Source organism: Xiphias gladius, chromosome 14 (assembly GCF_016859285.1).
Source record: "Xiphias gladius isolate SHS-SW01 ecotype Sanya breed wild chromosome 14, ASM1685928v1, whole genome shotgun sequence".
Lineage (NCBI taxonomy): Eukaryota > Metazoa > Chordata > Actinopteri > Istiophoriformes > Xiphiidae > Xiphias > Xiphias gladius.
In genome coordinates, this window is record NC_053413.1 from 18,701,119 (window position 1) to 18,720,282 (window position 19,164).

The following is a 19,164-nucleotide window of genomic DNA, read 5'->3' on the forward strand; positions in this document are numbered from 1 at the left end:
CAAGCATCTCGGACCAGTATTTAATCATCATGCAAAGCTTCATATTCATAGATGCGACAGTGGAGACCCAACCCACCCTCGGTTAGCGCTTTATGAGACATTTTTAAAGGGGGTTTTGAAAGCCTGCTGAGAAGTTATCAGATAGAGATACAAGAATGTAGCAAAAGATACAGATTTCAAAGAAGCATTGATGATATTTTACACAAGCAAACACACTGATCAACTTATGTTTGAGAAGCCAGAAAACTGCTTCCATTTTCTCTGAGGATTATTTGTTTGATTGCAAACATTTGGCAACACTGGAGATGCTAGAAGATGTTACAGTCTAGTCGACCATCGCCTCCAGAGCTTTAATATTTCCCACACCAAAAACTGAGCACAAAGAGTCGAAAGTGCTTCTAATCCTTTCAGCACAAAAAACTAATGAGGAATTTGGTTCTTTCCTTCTATTCCTTCCTCTGCATGTTTGTGTCAGCAGTCTGAGTCACCTAGACACTCATCTGTGCTTTGAATTAAGTTACAGTTCAAGTAAATCCAGTAGCAATATTTGACTTTTTGTGATCGCTGATGCATTAAAAAAAATAGATATTAAAAATAGATGTTAAAGAAGTCATTCAAACATGGTGGCTCATTCATCCCCATGAAACCTGCTTGGTTGGTGCACGTGCAAAAATGTTGGCACTTCATATGACTTGTTTGCTTTTAAAAAATGTATTGGGCGTAATGGTTTAAACCTGCATTAATTTATTTGTTTGGGCCGGTCAGCGGACACAGAGCAACATTATCATTCATTTGAAGTCATGTTTCCGTGTGAACTGTGCATAATGTATAACTAAGCTCACTGAAATGCTGAGAAAGAGAAGGAGAGGGGCTGTCTTGCCCATTCTCCCTCTCACATTATTTGCACTATATTACATCTCTAAATTATGCAAATGCATGCACACTTACATGTGTACGCACAGACATACACAGACAAAGGCAGTCATCTATGCATGTGTGCCAAGTCAGCAAAGTAACTGAGACTTGAGAGAGAGAGTAAGAAAGAAAAAGAGGCAAAGGTTTGTTATATAGTTTTTCAGTGAATTTATTTATGGGCGAGTTTGGGTTTTGCCTCTCTCGTGGGATGCTGTGCTTTTGATGGCACAAGGCTACATCCTGGGATATTTACATTCTGCCTGTCTGTAAAGAAGATGAGAGGAGAGGAGAGGTAAGAGGAGGAGAGGAGGAGAAGGAAGGTGAAATAAGCAAGTCGTGAAGAGAAAAGTATGTAGTGGGTGTCAAGAGGTGAAAAGAGCAGAAAAGAGGACCGAAAGAAGATGCTCGGAGATGGGTAGAGAGGGAAGGAGGATATATGAAAAGCCAAAGAGGAGAATTGATTAAAAAAAGGACAGTGCAGAGGAAGAGTTGGACCAATACATCTATACAGCCCAGTTTAGCATGCTATGGGGCAGTAGGAAACAGCTAGCATAGTTGGCTATGTCCAAAGTTCGATAATAAACCTACCGCACGTCTAAAACCTCGCCTCTGAAACATGTCGTATCTCATATGGTGCACTACATTATTACTGGCAACAGGGTCACTGGCTGTTTCACCCTCTTTCCAGTTTTTATGCTAAGCTAAGCTGAACACATCCTGACTCCAGCTCCAAATTAACGGACAGGCATGAAACTGATATCAATCTTCTCACCTAATTATTAGAAAGAAAACAAGCAAGCGAGTTCCCCCCAAAAAATTGAACTTTACTTTAAATCCTGAAAAGAAGACCAAAGAAGTTGCTCCTTGACGACAGCTACATAAAAATGAATCACAAAACTTATATTTTCTCCTCATTATAGTTATGAATTGAACTGAGTTAAATTTAACTGTTTAGTAATATTTCTTTTCCGTGACTGAATTCACCCCGCCTTGCATGCTAAAATAATAAAATAATTTAATAATTTAAAACTTCGTAAATAATTATTATGATTTTCAAATGCAGAGGCTTTTCACCATGTGAAGAAAAAAAACATAAAAGCCGAAAACTTGTCATGTTACGTCAGCACAAAGCACTGGCTATTAACCTTCAATATACTGTACAAATGTATGTTATCAGCCTTCAAAAACCCAAAATCCATTAGCTGGAAAAGAGAGATGAAAGGAAAGTGGGAGAGAGAAGGGGGAAAAGAGGGGGAATAAAAGAAGAGAGAGAGAAGGAAATGAATAAACAAGAAATGGGTAAGTAGGAATAAGGGGACAGGAAGATGTGAAAAGAAGAGAGGAAGGAAAAGAAGGCAGAGGAGGGTGAGGAGTTATGAGATAAGAGGAGGAATTTGGAGTGTGAGTAGACGAGAAGTGGTTCAGGAGCAATATCAGGCATGAATGCATTTTAAGACAGAGAGATTGCACGAATCACAGCGTCGCAGCAAATAGTAATTGCTCATTCAGTACACACATACACGATCCTTTATGATTGCAGGTATGAATATCAATGTCTCTGTCAACCTCTGGGCTTGAGCCAGGCTTTATATGGAACAAACCTGTTGTTTGTGTTGCCTACACTCCATTTGTTATTGCATTTGATATAAATCTCTGCGCAGATTTGCCCTTGTATTGGATCTTAGCGGTAATACAACGTAACCACTCTGATCTCATGTTTTCTTTTAACTGAAACACACTGTAAATTCTAGTCTTTTTTCCCAGCTGGTGTCCATACAATTCACAGCTGTCAAAGTTGTTTCTACGAGAGTTATAAAAGTATCTGGCCAGAGCTGTCCTTTCTTTTTAGGTTTTTTCGGTAAGAGCTAGGGGATCTCTGCTTGGTCTTCTTAGTTTAGCGACTAAGGGGTGGGTATGGATATATTTTACTGTAATATGTCCATGTTCAAACAGTATTCACATATGCACATTGAAAGAGTTATGTTTGCTGTAATCATTCCTCCGGTCTGTATTAGCTGTGACGTTATCCTCTCCCAGTGCTAATACACTGTAAAATGGCGGTTTCAGACCAATAGCGCAAAAGCCAATCGTTTCTGCAAGGTAGAGTGCAAAATGAAGAGCAGCATGTAATCCTACAAAGCAGCTAATTAGGATGCCACCGACTACTACAGAGTATAAACAATCACAACATTAATTTACTAACCTCGTATCCTCGTCCTTTCTGATTTGTTTTCTCTGCAGTGCTTAATATTTTTCCCTCGGATCCCAGTAGAACTGGAGGGTAGAATTACATAACTTTGGGACATTAGAGAAACAAACCATTTTCTCTACAGGGTGCACACAGTGGAGGTCAGCATGTTTGGGGTCAAAGGTTGATTAGTTGAACCTGGAAATCAGTTTAGTGCTCATTGCTATGCGTCCCACAGCTGACTGAGTGACTGTGGCCTTTTATCTTCGTGGGAAATAATAACTCTGGTTTGTGCAGAATCTAACTTTTGGTGTGAAAGCTCTAAAAGATGGACGGCAAAATCCATTGTCCTTGTTCCTTGCAAAAATATGTTCCAAAGTTCAGCTAATAAGAGGCTTCAAGCAGTCTGGGTTCAACAAATTAAGTGGATATCTGTTCTGGCAGTCATCTATAGTTTTATTGCCGCAGTTCTGTGATTACCATGAAGTTTTTTTCCATCAGCTGCCATAAGCAAACACTGTCCGTGGAAACACAGCAGGGAAGTTTTTTACTAAAGAGTCTGTCACTTTGGAAGATTGCCACTTAAAGCTAAGTGCACTTGTTTAGACTTGAGTGTAGTGAATATTTAACCTTAATCTCATCTTCTTTGTCTCTTGATATTCTGTTGGTGCTTTTCTGTGCTGAAATGATTAGTCAGTTGGGGAACTCAAAATTCAATTAAATTTAATCAAATCTAATTTAATTTTTTTTTTTTTTTTGGTAATTGTTTAATCATTAAAGGTCAAGCAAAACTACCCACACATTTGCTGTTTCAAGTTTCTCATATGTGAGGATTTAGTACCATTCTCTGTTTTATATGATTGTAAATTAATATCCTTTGATAGCTTTTGGACGATTGGTTGAACAAAACAGTCAAATTGAAAACGTCACCTTTGGAACTGAAACTGTTAGTGGATTAATTGAGTCGACTGACAGAATATTGATCAGCAACTATTTGGATAATCTATTAATCATTCAAGTCATTTTTTTAGCAAAACTGCATAAAATTCTCTGATTCTAGTTTCGAAGTTGTGAGAATTTGCTGCTTTGTCTTTTATTATATGACCATAAACTGGGTTTTGGGCTGTTGGTTTGACAAAGCAATGTATTTGAAGACATTAGCTTTGGCTTTAGATAATTCTAACAGGCAATTTTTACTATTTTCTGGCATTTTATCGACCAAAGAAAAAAACATCACATTAATAGAATAATAAGCCTGATAAGCCTAGATAATGAAAATATTTATTAGTTGAACTTTTCATGACATCTGATACACTCAAGGATTAATCAGTTAATTTAATAAAATAACTGAAGTGCAGCATTTCTACTGCATTTTCCATGAAACCTCGAGGTGTTCTCAGTTTGTTTTTTTTCTCTTATAGTCTACCTCTTTTCTTTGTCGTTGCCCTCTTTGTTTTTGTGTTTGTTTCCCTTTCTCTCTATAATAGATATCGTATCTCTGTGTGTTCCAGGATCACTCTGAACGGGATGAAGGTGTCCAGGCCAGACGTTCGCATTGGCCGCTACAGAATGATTAAACACGAGAGAGACAAACACAACGAGCCCAATCCACAGAGGTACTGCATCATTGTCGAAACTGGTTCTCCAGCTTTACATTTGGATCGATCGCACTGCCTTTGTTTCACAGCTACACAGTCCAGACGTTTCTGTAAAACTTTTTCATCTCCATTTTAGACAATTATGATCACGTGGCGCTGCAAAGGACACACTATCAATAACATGCCCCTTTAATTAGTGTTAGCTACAGAGCAATATACAAGCAATACTGCTCAGAACCATGAGCAAACCAGACAATAAGGCCAGCAGTGAGACTGGAATTACATGCTGAAGATAGCTTAACCTTTAACCAGAGATGGTTAAATGAGAAGTCTTTCCCTTTTTGCCCTTCTTCTTGTTTCACACTGACTTTGTACACACTCACATCTGAGAGCTGTACAGAACTCCTGCTGTACAAACTGAGCAGCTCCTCATAAGAGACTGCAAGCGAAAGGAAAAATCCTCCCTATAATACATCTTAAAAGTGTAAAAATATAATATTATAGACATATTTTGCAAACTGCTTCATTAGCTGACAGGATTTCTATGCTTATACTGTATGCCCACTTTTTGGTCAAAGCATTATGTCAACAGCCAGGGTTTGAGGAGTGGAGGGTGCAGATGTTAATGCTTAGAGATTTTTTTTTTATATACGAGAGAATTAGAATGTTTAACTGAATAATAACTCTTGCAATATCACAAATCCCCTGGAAATCTTGCTTTTGTTGAGTTCCAGTGGTTTAACTTCTCACCAAGACCCCAGGACCCTGTGACATCACTGTTGGGTGTGGTTACAGGTGCAGCAAAACACACTTTTGACCACATCTGACCATCAGTGATGCTTGGTGTGGTCAGAGGTGAAACAGGTTTAAAACTTGCCTGGTATTAAGTTAGTCTTTAAATACCTGAAGAATGATAACACCGATTCTTAGCAAAAGTGTTAGTGTTAGTGAGGGTCACTGATAATAATAATAATAATATAATATGATAATATTTTTAATAATATTTAATATTTTTATTTGTATTTTTCAGTTTTCTTCTCTCCATTGACACTTACTTTAGCACCTAATAACCAGGATACATGGAAAATAGTGAGCATGCAAGGCCATAGCAAGGATTTTGGAAACACAAAGAAACAAGAAAATGCTATTACTCCAAAGTGTCAGGAATATCTGTTTGTTCTGATGAAAAAAAAAAAAAAAATACTTTTATGTTTAACTTTTGTTTGCCTGAAAGTGTTCAAATTTAAGAAAAAATAAAAATAGTGGAATTAGCCCCTAAACTGGCCATCATTTGTAAGTTATCAATGTAAGTTATAAATCATCAAAAGGCGCTAAAACCACAAAATTTCCCATCAAAATTAATGATGCCATAACCTCAGTGTCCTCTATTGTAGCTTTACCTTTGAATGCACATCACCACAATAGCACTTACTACTATTACTGCTGTGTATTTCTACAGCCTAGACAAATAAAATGGGAGAATGATGCTAGAAAAAAGCAATAAAACTGGGCTTAGGTCAGACATTTTTTTAATTCTTGAGGAATTGCAGACCATCCTGCAGACAGAGACATTCTTCTTATAACTGATAAAACATGTCACTCATAACAGGATGTTAAAAGGCTAATCCAAGAAGCCATTGAAATGCATGAAAACATGAGGATGTGCTGAATAAATAACATATTGATTTCAAAGATTTCTGGTCCTTCAAATAAAGTTTCTGCTAATAGATGCAAGTTGCATAAATACTGAAACTACTGAACTACAGTTGCAACATTAGATAAAAAATAAAATAAACTTTATTTGTATAGCACTTTTCGAATCATAGTTACAAAATGCATTACAGATCGAGATAAAGACGGAGCCTTTATATATACAAGTATCGAATGAGTAAGCAAAATAAACATTAAAAAAAATCCTTTGAGGACCACGGCTTAGCCTTTCTGGTCACTAAAAGATTGGAAGATTTTAAAATGTAGCGTACAAAACATTTTCAATAAAAAAAAAATTGTTTTTACAGAAATACAGCCCAGGGGTTTAAATGTTGCTCTTTTGGCTTCACCCTTTTAAATTGTTTTTTAGACAAATGCGTAAAAATGCTTCCTGTATAAATGTGTTATTTTATGGTTTGATGAATGAGACCCAGTATTCACAGATGAGCCCTTCTAGACACATTAATCACCAGGAGTATAGCACCTCACATTAAGCTGCTTAAACGTGGATTATCACTGTTTATTCTCCTCTAAGAGCCCCCATTTTCATGCCTGGATAGGCTGGGCAGTGACGCCTCTCAACACAAAAATCGATAGCTGCTGTAGCTGGGGCAGAATGAATATAGTGAACTCTGTTCCCTCTTCCAATATTATTTTAGTTTGATTTCCTTTGACATTATTATGTCAGCACTTTGACAGGACTGTGCTGCCTCATGGTTCACAGTCAGGTCTAGTTTAGTTGTGGCTCCCAAATTGGTTTATAAGAAGATTAACATTTGCTGGCAACAAGAGTCATGTGTGAAAGAGGAGTGACTGTTTTTTTTTGCTGCAGTTAATGTGCATCCAGCCAAACAAATTGTGACATGCTTGATTTGAATTTTGAATATAGCCTCTGAAGCTTGCATCCGATACATCATTAATGAGGTAGTGTCACTGAGATCAAGATCTCTTTTGCAAGAGAGATTTGAGTTCAGCAGAGAAAATAAGAACAGAGCAACAATGAGAAACAATCACAGACATCCCTAAAAAGGTCCAAAATGAAAGGTTCACATTCATCCAATGTGATGAGACTTTCAGGTTTTGATATAATTTGTATATCATTGCATTTATATGGTGCAAAGTTCTGGAAAGCAGTCATCCCAAGTTCGGTTCAGTATGGAGAATTAGCCAGTCCTGGGATCTGGTCTGATAAGAGATGTGTTACTAGTTGCAAAAATAAAAGTGTATAGTTCCCTCCTTTTTGTTAATGAGGACCAGTCTACTTTTTTCATATAGTATGCAGTGATGAGTATATTTTTTAAATCAAATTATGGGTTCTTAACACATAATAACTGGAACATATTTTGTCTTATCAGCATTCACTAAAAGATTTAGGTTCTGCAGAGATGTAAAAATAACATTAAAGGCAGACTGTAATGTAGACATGGCTTGATTTGAAGAATGGCCATGTGCATACAAGACTGTATCATCTGCCTAAAAATTGATATTATAGGTCTGTGGTGAACAAATGGTATCTTTTACATCAACTGTAAATAGTTATTTACCAAGCACAAAACCCTGTGGTATCCCCTTGGTTATTAAAATTGAGATTTGAGACCACAAAAACAAGCCTGTGTTGTATCAGACAAATTTACATGAAACCAGTTCTGAGCATGATCATCCAAACCAACGTATGTTTCATAAGATATTCCAACTTTGTATGAACATTAAACAAAGTTCAGTACAAACTTGAAGAGGGTGAGAACAATTTCTATAAGGATTTCTGTTCCTTAAAACAGTCTTTGGAAACATTTAAAAACCTTTTTTTTTGTGTGTGTGTTCTTGTCTTATAAAACTTAAACTTATTAAAATTTAATTTAAACTTATTCTGGCAAAATAAAATCACAGCAATTCCACACCTTCAATACTTTTTTTATACCATCTCCCAGTGTCAGATTTAAAAAAAACCAAATCAGTTTTAAAGGCTTACTTTAATACTGTATTACTTATTGGTGCATATACCTTCGTATTTACAATCATTCATCTGTCTGTGAACCCTTGTAGAAGTTAATTCAGCGAATACTATACTTCTTACTGTGTACAAGCACAAACTTAATGTATTAAATGGTTAAATTCACAGTTAAAGTACATTTATGACTTAAAGAGCTGAATCCTGATGTTTTCATTTTCGAAAGAAAGTTATAGTTTTTTTATGTTTATGATATGATGTAACACCTTCACAGGCAGTTTGAGGCAGTTTGCTAGCAGTGCTAACAAATCCTGTAGCTAGCAACTTCTTCTGCCAAATTTTCACTTCTCCATGCTAACAGTTAAAGATTAAACCCACCTCTGTCTGGGGGGATTTCAAATTAGCCAGAAGTTGAGACTGTGACATCAACTGAAAAGAAATTACACCGACATTTTTTTTTCTACCTGCAACTAGCACCTACTGAAACAAGTGAGATATCAGACTTCCATCTAGAAGTGGTTTAACTTTAAAACTAACAATCTATGCAGTAAAACGGCAGCAGTAACTCACCTGTGAAGATGTCTAAAATAACCAGGCCAGCAAAATATATCATTCGTCATTGTTTTGTAAGTGTGAGACTGTGTGTGTGTCAGATAGAGAGAGAGAAAGATTACAACGATCCCTCAGTAATTGCCTGCTGAAATGACACCAGTAGAGATGGGAGCCAGTTAGGTCAGACTAGTCTAGTTGCCTTCATCAAAGTCAATAAATCAGCCACTAGACTGTGTGTGTGTGTGTGTGTGTGTGTGTGTGTGTGTGTGTGTGTGTGTGTGTGTGTGTGTGTGTGTGTGTGTGTGTGTGTGTGTGTGTGTGTGTGTGTGTGTGTGTGTGTCCTTCCTCTCGCCTTTGGGGACTTTAACATGAATGCACACTAACCCACGGGGACATTTTGGCATTTTAGGGACATTTTGGCCGGTCCTCACAACTTAAAAGAGCTGTTTGAGTGTTAAGACTATGTTTTAGGGTTCAGGTTAGAATTAGGTTTAGGGTTGGCATTAGGTTTTTACTTTTAATGGTTAAGGTTAGGGTAAGGGGCTAGGGAATGCATCATGTCAACAAATTTCCTCACAGCTAATGTGACACAAGTGCATGCGTGCGTGTGTCCGTTTGTGTATGTTTCCTTTAATGGCCATACATTGTCAGGACCAGTTTGAGTTTTAAACCATTGGAGTAGGACCTTTTGGGAAAGTGAGGACATTTTTGTCGGTTCCAACTTTCTCACACAGGTCTAAATGGCTGTGTGAGGGTTAAGACTTGGGTTTAGGGTTTAGGTTAGAACTTAGGTTAGGGTTAGGGTTGGGGTTAGGCGTTTAGTTGTGATGGTTAAGGTTAGGGTAAGGGACTAGGGAATGCATTATGTCAATGAGTGTCCTCACAAAGATGGAAGTACAAACGTGTGTGTGTGTGTGTGTGTCTGTGTGTGTATGTGTGTGTGTGAGCGCGTGTGTGTCCCTGCTTGATAGCCTATTGAATTCCTGTTTTCCTCCTCCTTTCGCTCGAAGCTCTGCACTCCCTCTCTGGTCCATGGACCAGACTTCTTCAATAAGAGGTGACACCAACAGGGATGCTATTTATTTGGAGCCAATACATTATTCATAACTGTAGTGAGGGGAAGAAAATAGCAGGCCTATTAGTTGGCACAAACTTCATTTTTTACACTCCTTCTGGACACTCATTTTAATGTCTTGGAAATTTCGGCTTATAGGATATTTTGAAAATAAGTGGGATTTAGACGTAAATAAAGCAAGTGGGCTCAGAATAATCAGATACTCTCACTGTATTTCTCTTCGGACCTGAGATTTAATTAATCCTTTTTCATCTCCTGTTGTTTCAGTGCGTGTCCGAGGGCTTTTTGGCTGGACCGCAACAGCGGGGCCAACCTTATAAATGTGAATGTATGTTACTGAGTGAGTGACTGAGTTAGCAATGTTACACCTTTGGTGAGCCGGCCAAGTGTTGGAGTTTCTCCATTGGTCGTTCCCATTTCAAAATGAATTGGTGCAAACAGTTTCTATTGCACCATCAGGGGCTTGTTTACAGGGCACTGTTGCCAACTTAGCGCCTTTGTTGCTAGATTTACACCCCTTTAGTGGCTTTTCTTCACAAAAGCACCTAGCGTCAAATGTAGCGACTTTTTGGACAAACTTTAGCAACTTTCCATAGAAGAGTCGCGAGGTCTGGCTTTCCCTCCACAGGCACACCTCTCAATGTGTCTCAGTTGAAATAACCGCACAGGAGCTGAAAGAGATGTGAATGAGCTACTAACAGATCATTTTACAAGTATACATAGCCGAAGCAACAGCACAATCATGTGCATGGTTATTTTTTCAGACAACATCGCTATTATAAAATCAAGACTTTAGCAGTGCAGAGCAGCAGCTTGGAAATGCCTTGGAAGGGATTGCTGGTTAACATGTAGTCTTAACGGGGTGTGTTTCAGCCACTATTTCATACTTGTTCTGTTGTCTAACAACAGAAATAGAAAGTGTTGTAAATGAGAACAGCATAATTGGGAATTCGGCTGTATTAAATTACTGTATTTGTGAGCACAGAGAATAGGAGAGAAGGAAACAGATGAAGCGCAATCCAGCCACATACTAGGTTTTGACCTAGTCTAGTTGATTTATCTGCAAGAGTGTGTTAAAGGATAACTCTGGGATTTTTGAACCTGGGCCATAACTCACCAATCAATATAACATCTACATTCTAACATGCTCACAGTAACAGTGCTAACATGCTGATGTTTAGCAGGCTTAACATTTACTACTTTTATCATCTTAGTTAAGTGCCGTAGCATATTAGCAACAAACACAAAGTACAGCTGAGGATGAAGGTAGTGTCATTGGTTTTGCAGGTATTTGTTAAACCAAAGTACTGGACAAATTCAAATTTTGATGATAGCACTAGATTAAACGTTAAGGGATCATCAAAGTTATTACATGTCATCCTCTGGAGGGCGAGAATGTCTACAAGTTTTCATGGCAATCAACCTAACAGTTGTTGAGATATTTTACTTGAACCCACAAATGTGAACCTTGTGGTGTTGCTACAAGAAAAGTCAGAGAATCGCCAAAGTCAGTCAGATTCATCCTCTGGGGACCATGAACGTCTATACAAAATTTCATGGAAATCCATCAAATACTGCAGTGGTTAAGATATTTCAGTCTGGACCAGAGTAATGGACCAACAGACACACAGACAGATCAACCAATACTTGCCATCGCACACCACACCACTTGCGTAGCTACAAAAACATAAATCAATAGAAAGACATTTAAAAGTTGTATTTCAACTATAAACTGAGAGGTGTGAGCGAGAAAGGGCGCTAAGACCTCCTTCAGCACTTTTTGAGCTTTTATTAGAATTCCCAGATTTCTGACAAGTTGGATTTCCAACAAGAAAAACAACTTCAACCACCATCTTTTCCCTGAGAAGCTCTAGATAAAGGTCTGTGTTTTGCCGGGATAATACTATACAATATTTTCCTCTTTTGAGATGATCACTGTGTAAGATTAGACCATCATAGAGTCTGTCATTAGGTCAAGAAACATTGCTATATGTTGGACCCTGACCAATCATAACCTGCTGTTTCACCTTACAGTACTATCAACCAGTTTTATAAATGATCATGAACCTGGAAACATTAATCATTACCCTCACATCTACAGGAACAACCTACAACATCAATTTGTCTTAATTCTCAGGCAGTACACGCAGCGGTCTGTCACTCAGTTACACAGATAAACTGAGCTTCTATTTCCACTCTTTGTCTTCAAGTGCACTGTTGCCTTTCTGTTTAGATTCAGACTAATCATTGAGCCTTTTGGGAGAGGTTTCTTGGAGTACCTGTGTAATGTCCAGCGTTTACCAAGGGAAGCGTTGTCTCGACTGTTTGATGAATGTTTACTATCAACCCTGCATTCTCACATACACACATACACACAAACACAAACACACACACACACACACACACACACACACACACACACACATATATACATACACGTTCACTCAAACATACACACTCTCTCACACAGGGGTCCATTCTCTCAGCCCTTTCGGATGCTGTTTAGGCATACCAATGAGATATTGGGCTAGTGAAAGTAAGAAAGAGACACATTCATCACCAGGCGCGTGTATCAGTTACCACACACACAAACACACACACACACACACACACACACGTATACACACATTCTGTCTCGCAAATAAAGCTTCGTGCATTCCAGATGAATGAGTTGCAAGGTAATACTGTTCAATATTCCATTCATATGTTATCATCTTGGGACAATGTAGAATCAGGGTGTGTTTGTGTGGATGTGGATGTGTGTGTGTGTGTGTGTGTGTGTGTGTGTGTGTGTGTGTGTGTGTGTGTGTGTGTGTGTGTGTGTGTGTGTGTGTGTGTGTGTGTGTGTGTGTGTGTGTGTGTGAGAGAGAGAGAGAGAGAGACTGGCTCCTGTAAAATTGCATTTAGATTGAAAATGACTTAAAGCTTACAGTCTCATTTAGGATCCCTTAAAGCAATAGCTTCAAGTTTACTTTCTTACTGGAGTTTCACAGTATGCTGTTTTCTTACTGATAAGCCACTAGATTAACATCATCTAATCTATATTTTTAGTTATGGTTAATATTGCCCTAAAATATATATGATAATCCTCTGAGACATTTTTCTACAACAGTATCAAATGAGCCTACTCAAAATATATGACACTAGAGCAAAACAACCCTCAATCATTGGCTTGACAAGCTATTGTTGAGATCCTAAACCAGATATGTTATCCTATGAGACCCTGGGTGGAATTAAAATAGAGCTTTAGCCCAGTTAGGATTCAGTCTGGAAATCAGACTAATGAATATGTAAGGAGGACTGTCTTTGTCTTGCCCTCTAACTCCCTTAAATAAAAGTAGGATAAGCGAGACTAATAGGTTTGGAAATGATACTTTACATACAATAGCATACATATTGACTGTGCAAGCATTTGATACTCTATGTGTATGTGGGGATTAGTTTATTGCTTATAATCTCCACTGTTTGATAGATTCAGCTAAAGATTTTTCCCTCAGTTCTCATTCACTTTATTTTTAATATCAGTATATTTTGCTCCTCCCATCTGTCACTCTCTTTCTCTTATATATATTTAATATATCTGTCCAGCTATCCTCCCCCCCCCTGTCATCCAGCCCTCATTTCAGTTTTAACATACCGCTTTTTCTCCTCTCTTTCCCTTCCTTTCTTTGCATTCTCTCTCTTAAACTAATTTCCTCGCCTCTTAGATCGGAGTATCAATCCTTGGTAGACGTCAGGAGACATAATTCTATTTATGTCTTATTGTTCAAGGGAAAGATGCTTAACAACATTTTTCCAGCTTCCATTCATGCCAGTAAGGCCCTTTTTTCATTTGATTTGAGAGTGACGGAAGGAGAAGGCAATGCAGAAAAAGGAGAGAAATGTTCACTAGTCAGTTCTGACAAGGATGTGTAGACTCAGTGGTCCACGCGGACTTAAGTGTCAGCTCCAGTTGTACGACCAAGCATATAATTAGAAAGATGTTGGAGTCAGTCACTGCTGCCTTTTTGAAAAGTGAATGTCCACAGCTGGGCGTTTGCACACATCAGGTCTTTCTTTGTTCCCAGACAAAAAAGGCACTTTAAGACAAGAGTGCTGTAAACATGCTGTTAGACACTTGCACACTGTGGCCTCATTTCCATTCTGACTGCTACTACTATAAGGGTGACGGGATGCTTTGTGCTATGAATCCGTTTTAAATCCAGAGGTTGCATCACACACTGAACTGAGACACAGCAGCAGTTCAGTGTGTTACTCTCTGACACACTGTGTGATTTATTTTTCCATCTTTAATACCAAAACCAGAGCAGATTCCAACGTAAGAGCAGATTCTGATGTAACTGCTGAAGCACAGCCAATGGGGAAGGATACTCCAGCATAATTCAAACACATTAAGGCGGATATGATAGATAATACTGGTCACTGAGTGCATTGCCATAGCACCTCCTGTTGGTCAAGATCAGCATTGTAAAGAAAAACTGCTATACAGTATACTTAATTTTAAATAATCCAGGAGACGGTTTCTCTTTACATCCTGTGGGTTTAGTGTGGATTTTGATGATCTGCATCTGTGCTGTAAATGCAGGTTTTGATGTGTTTGATGGTTGTAGGTACAGCACTATGTAATGATTTATCCCATGTTTGTGCACTCATTTTCCCTCTCTTATTTCCAGTATGTATTTACATTATTTCAATTTCCCGGTTGTTTCCTGCAATCATTTATTCTCAGGCTTTGTGATGTGTTGTGTTTGTTTCCCATGACAGTCTTTTATTTACAGTGTTTTTGCAAAGTTTTAGGCACTAATTGTAAAGTGAGTATGCTTTCAAAAATAATGCGATGATTATTTTATTTATCAATGAACTGAATGAGTTAACTGAGTTAACAATTGCAGTAAACAGAAAGAAAACTAAATCAGACCAGTATTTGGTGTGACCTACTGTTGCCGTTAAAAACAGCACCAGTTTTCCTCAGTACACTTGCACACAGTTTTTCAAAGCACTCACTCAGCAGGTAAGTATTCTGTGGATTCAGGCTGTCTTCTGTCTCTCAATGTAATCCCAGACTGACTCCGTGATGTTGAGATCAGGGCTCTGTGGGGGCCAGGCCATCTGTCGCAAGACTCCTTGTTCATCTTGTTGCTGAAGATGGTTCTTAATGACTCTGGCTGTACGTTTGGGCTGGTTGTCATGCGGCAGTATTAATTTTTTTCTCATGTTTTGTGATGTGTTGTGTTTGTTAACTATAATAGTCTTTTATGTAGTTGGACCCTGGGCACCACGATTGTGAACTCCATTTCCCACGTGTGGGTGCCACAAATAAATTTAAATTCAAGATACTTTGTTTGTTCCTCAAGGGGCAATTCAAGGCAGCGAGACCACAAATAACTCAACTGCTCATATAAAAACAATCAAAAATACAAACATAAGAAAGAGTTCAAACACAGAAGGATCCACAATATTGCCCAGTCAATAGCTGGCCAACAAAGTCCAGCACCGCAAGAGTAGAGATCAAAATTACAAGTGTGTTTATCAGCCTGTACAAAAGGCAAACTGACCATTTCTTGTGCCATGGCTGTTTGCAAGTCTAATGGCTCCTGAAATAAGACCAAACTTCCTTCTATTCGTTTTACATGCAGGCAAACTAAAATGCATTCCTGCATGGCATTTAACTCCAAGTAGTCATAAAGGAACTGTGTGGGGTCGTTGATAATCTTATATGAGGACTTGTTCAGTATTGAGCTGTGGTAGGGATCTGTGTTTTGCAATTGGTTCTTGTCCTTTTGAGAAAGGGAAACCAGCAAATAAATGAAAAGATTAGAATACTTTAGATAAAAGAGGAATCAGAACATTGTTTATCAAAAGTATTTGAGGGGTTACAAGATAATTAATAAAGGAAGAAAGCAGAAAAGGAAAAAAAACATATTTAGGCTACACAAAGTTATGCTTTTTTTGCCTTTAATCTGTGCTTTTTTCCTGTAAATTATTGAATATTTTTACGTTTTTATTACTTCAAACAGTTATCGTAATAAAACAAGGGAAAAAAATATTTAGTTGAACTGGTCATAACTGGTAGATATATGTACAACAGATGACAAACATTTGCAGTAGACAGTGTTTTGTTTTAAGGCGTCATAAGCCAAAATGTTTGAGAACCACTGTTCTGTTTGATGTTGTTACCAGCTCCAGAACGTCAAATATTTGCCCCAGTGAAGGCTGAGTGACAGAAAACATTGCTTTGTTATTGAATACTTGCATTGAACCTAGAAGTGAAAAGCCCTTTTTCTCCATATTACATTCTTTTTAGTCTTCTTCCATCTTAGCATTGTGTTGTGACTGTGGCTGTCTTCTCAAAAGTAAAAAAAAAAACAACAGAGAATATGGTTACTGATGATTTTTTTGTTTCCTAGTACAGAGAGCAGTCTTTAACTGTATTTCCAGAAGGAGTCATTTTGACAGAATTTCATGTAAAAATGTTGAAATTATACCTTGAAGTTCTGTCACTATTGTTTCTCTTCACTGAATTGAACCTAATTTTCTTCATTGTCTCCCCATTCCCCCGTTCTCTCTCTTTCTTTCTGTGTTTCACTCATCAGATTCAATAAAATACAGAACACAAAGAACACGATGAAGAAGGATGGCATCAGCTCTCTGACCTACAGACTGGTTCAGGTCAAGAGGTATCCTCTGTACACAAATATCTCTGTGGAGATCGGCAAGCCACCACCCCGGCCTCTTAAAGGCTAGAAAGAGACAGAGAGGAAGATGATGCACATTGACTGGAGGGAAAAGATGGAAAGAGGAGAGTTTAAAAGGACATGAAGAGAAAACGTATCTGGAAAAATACTGGAGGAATTGGAGGGGTGAAGGGGAAAGTAGTCACACGCACATCCCTGTCTATTTCTCTCTTTTTACCCCTTCTCTTTTTTTGAGATTTCAGCTTGCCATTTCTGTATCCAGGACTCAGGCTCTTTCCACCTACAACTTTTCTTCAAGAAGCCAGTGGCTTCACACCTCCTACCTTTTCCAATCAGTGACTTCAGAATTAGAATCTGGACCAAAGTTCGAGTAACAGTGGCTGACCAAAGGTTGGCATCCAGCTTCAAAACTTGGGAGTTTTTCAATCCTTTGTAAACTGAAGGGGCCTCCAAAGGCATATCAACAGAGGACACTGACAGGAACTATTGTTGGGTAATTAAAAGATGAGACAATATTATCAAGTCACACTTTCGAAAGTTTTCACGGCAAATTCTGGAAATGATGGACAGCATCCAGAGGGATTTCCAGAGGAAAGTTTCGATGGAGGTGATACAAACCAATGACTGGCCATGAGAAAAATGGGCTGTTTACATGGATACTAAGACGGTGTGAAACAAGATGCAGTACCTGCGGGTTGGGAAATTAAGTTTCAGGGGAATAATAAACCTGGCGGATCAAGGATTTGACAAAGGCCATCAAGGAATTCACTTCCTAACCATTTCCGGTGAAGGACAGTAGAGAAAGGATTGCCATTGGAGGCAAGCTGTAATATTTACATAATATAATGATATGCAGTGTTAATCCATGGAACTGTATCAGAAGGTTTGCTTATCAGAGATATCATCTGACGCTTATCTTGACATATGATGCTAATAGATGATTAATATTGATATTTTTCATCAGGGAGTCACCTGTTTGGATCTAATTACTCAATCAAATCCTCCGCACTTAATGAATGTGTATTGTGCCGGCATCTACAGCAGAAGACACAGTGCTGGGACACGCTAATAAAACATGTTCGTCAGCAGCAACAAACACCTGAGAACCCTCTTTTTGTTCTCTTTTTTTTACATATAAACTCAAACTTTGGAAACAGACACTGACTTATTGGAAGTTTTTGCAACAAGAGCGAACACATTGAAAATATGGTAAGTTTTCTCTTGCGCTGAAGGCAATGTGGTGGAACTACCTTGGGAATGCATTTTGAAAACAAATCGAGGAACTGCAGACAGCAGGGCAGATATATATATATATATATATATATATATATATATATATATATATATATATATATATATATACACACACTAACAGCTCCGTTATGGTTTTAACCCCTTGTGGCACATATTGGAGATTAGGTTTCCAGAAACTGTTTTTTCACTCAACTTGTAGAAAGATTGAGGTTTATTTTGGTAATCGGCACTTTTGAGGCACATTTTTGTCTCTACAAGAAGTCGATGGTTTGAAGTACATTCATATTCCTTAAAGTACAGATTCAACTCAGTAGAAATATGCATTTATATTACCATATTTTCTGAACACATATGGGGTGCAAACATCAGAAATGAGCTGTCAGGATAGAGTCATGGCTCATGTTTTACAGGAAAAAGCATTGTGGATACAAAAACTGACTCTTGTAACGTTTACACTGGCTCCACAGACGAGACTAGCTGAAACATAATCAATTTTCAATTATCAATTTTTTTTATTTTTTTTTTTAAGTATTGCAATTCATTAAACCTCTATCAATATGATTATTATGATTACTACTTTTTCTCTCTGCTATCTTTTTCTTTCAATCTTTAAGAAAAAGGGTATCATATCCAGAAAGAGGAAATTATAAAGTGATAGTCTTCGGCTGGTGGAAATTGTGAATTTTTAAGCAGTAATGAGAAGTTAGCATTTGAGCAGTTAGACTGACGTCTCTAGCGCTACTTCGGATTTTATCGTCATCGGCTGTCAGTACTATATTGTAATCTATTTTATCACACTTTCACATTTCAGAAGTGATGGGCTAAATGAATCAGACTTTTAGAGGTACATTTTTTCTATTGAAACTGTTTTTAATTTTAAAACTTTTTTGTCATATAGGAGTTTCATATTTTTCCCTGTGTGACAGATGAACAAAAAATATAGTTAAATGATTTCCTTCATCATTATATTGAAGCCTTTGACTGTTTTATGCTTTGATGCAGCGCTCTTTTCCATTTGTTTAGTTTTTCCTCATCTCTACTGTTGATGCTGTTACTGTTGACGCCTAAACACCAAACTGATGCCTTTAGGAGTTAATAAAGGGGCAGGGAAGGTTATTTGTAATACAGAGGTCATTGTTTTTGGGGAATTATCACTTAAAGAAAATGTGTGTTTTAAGATTGGTAATACTGAAATAGACACATCCGTTTAAAGCGGGAAAAAACATGTT

General features: G+C 37.9%; 1 protein-coding gene across 1 annotated transcript in view; it reads left to right on the forward strand.

Annotated features, from left to right (window-relative positions):
- b4galt2 (UDP-Gal:betaGlcNAc beta 1,4- galactosyltransferase, polypeptide 2) overlaps positions 1–17,805 on the forward strand; it is a 152,408-nt gene extending 134,603 nt beyond the window's left edge. Inside the window, exons 6-7 of the mRNA XM_040144001.1 lie at positions 4,615–4,719; positions 16,580–17,805. Coding sequence (XP_039999935.1) covers positions 4,615–4,719; positions 16,580–16,730 — 256 coding nt within the window. The 3' untranslated portion in view covers positions 16,731–17,805. The remainder of the gene's footprint in view (positions 1–4,614; positions 4,720–16,579) is intronic.
- The last annotated feature ends 1,359 nt before the right edge of the window (positions 17,806–19,164 follow it).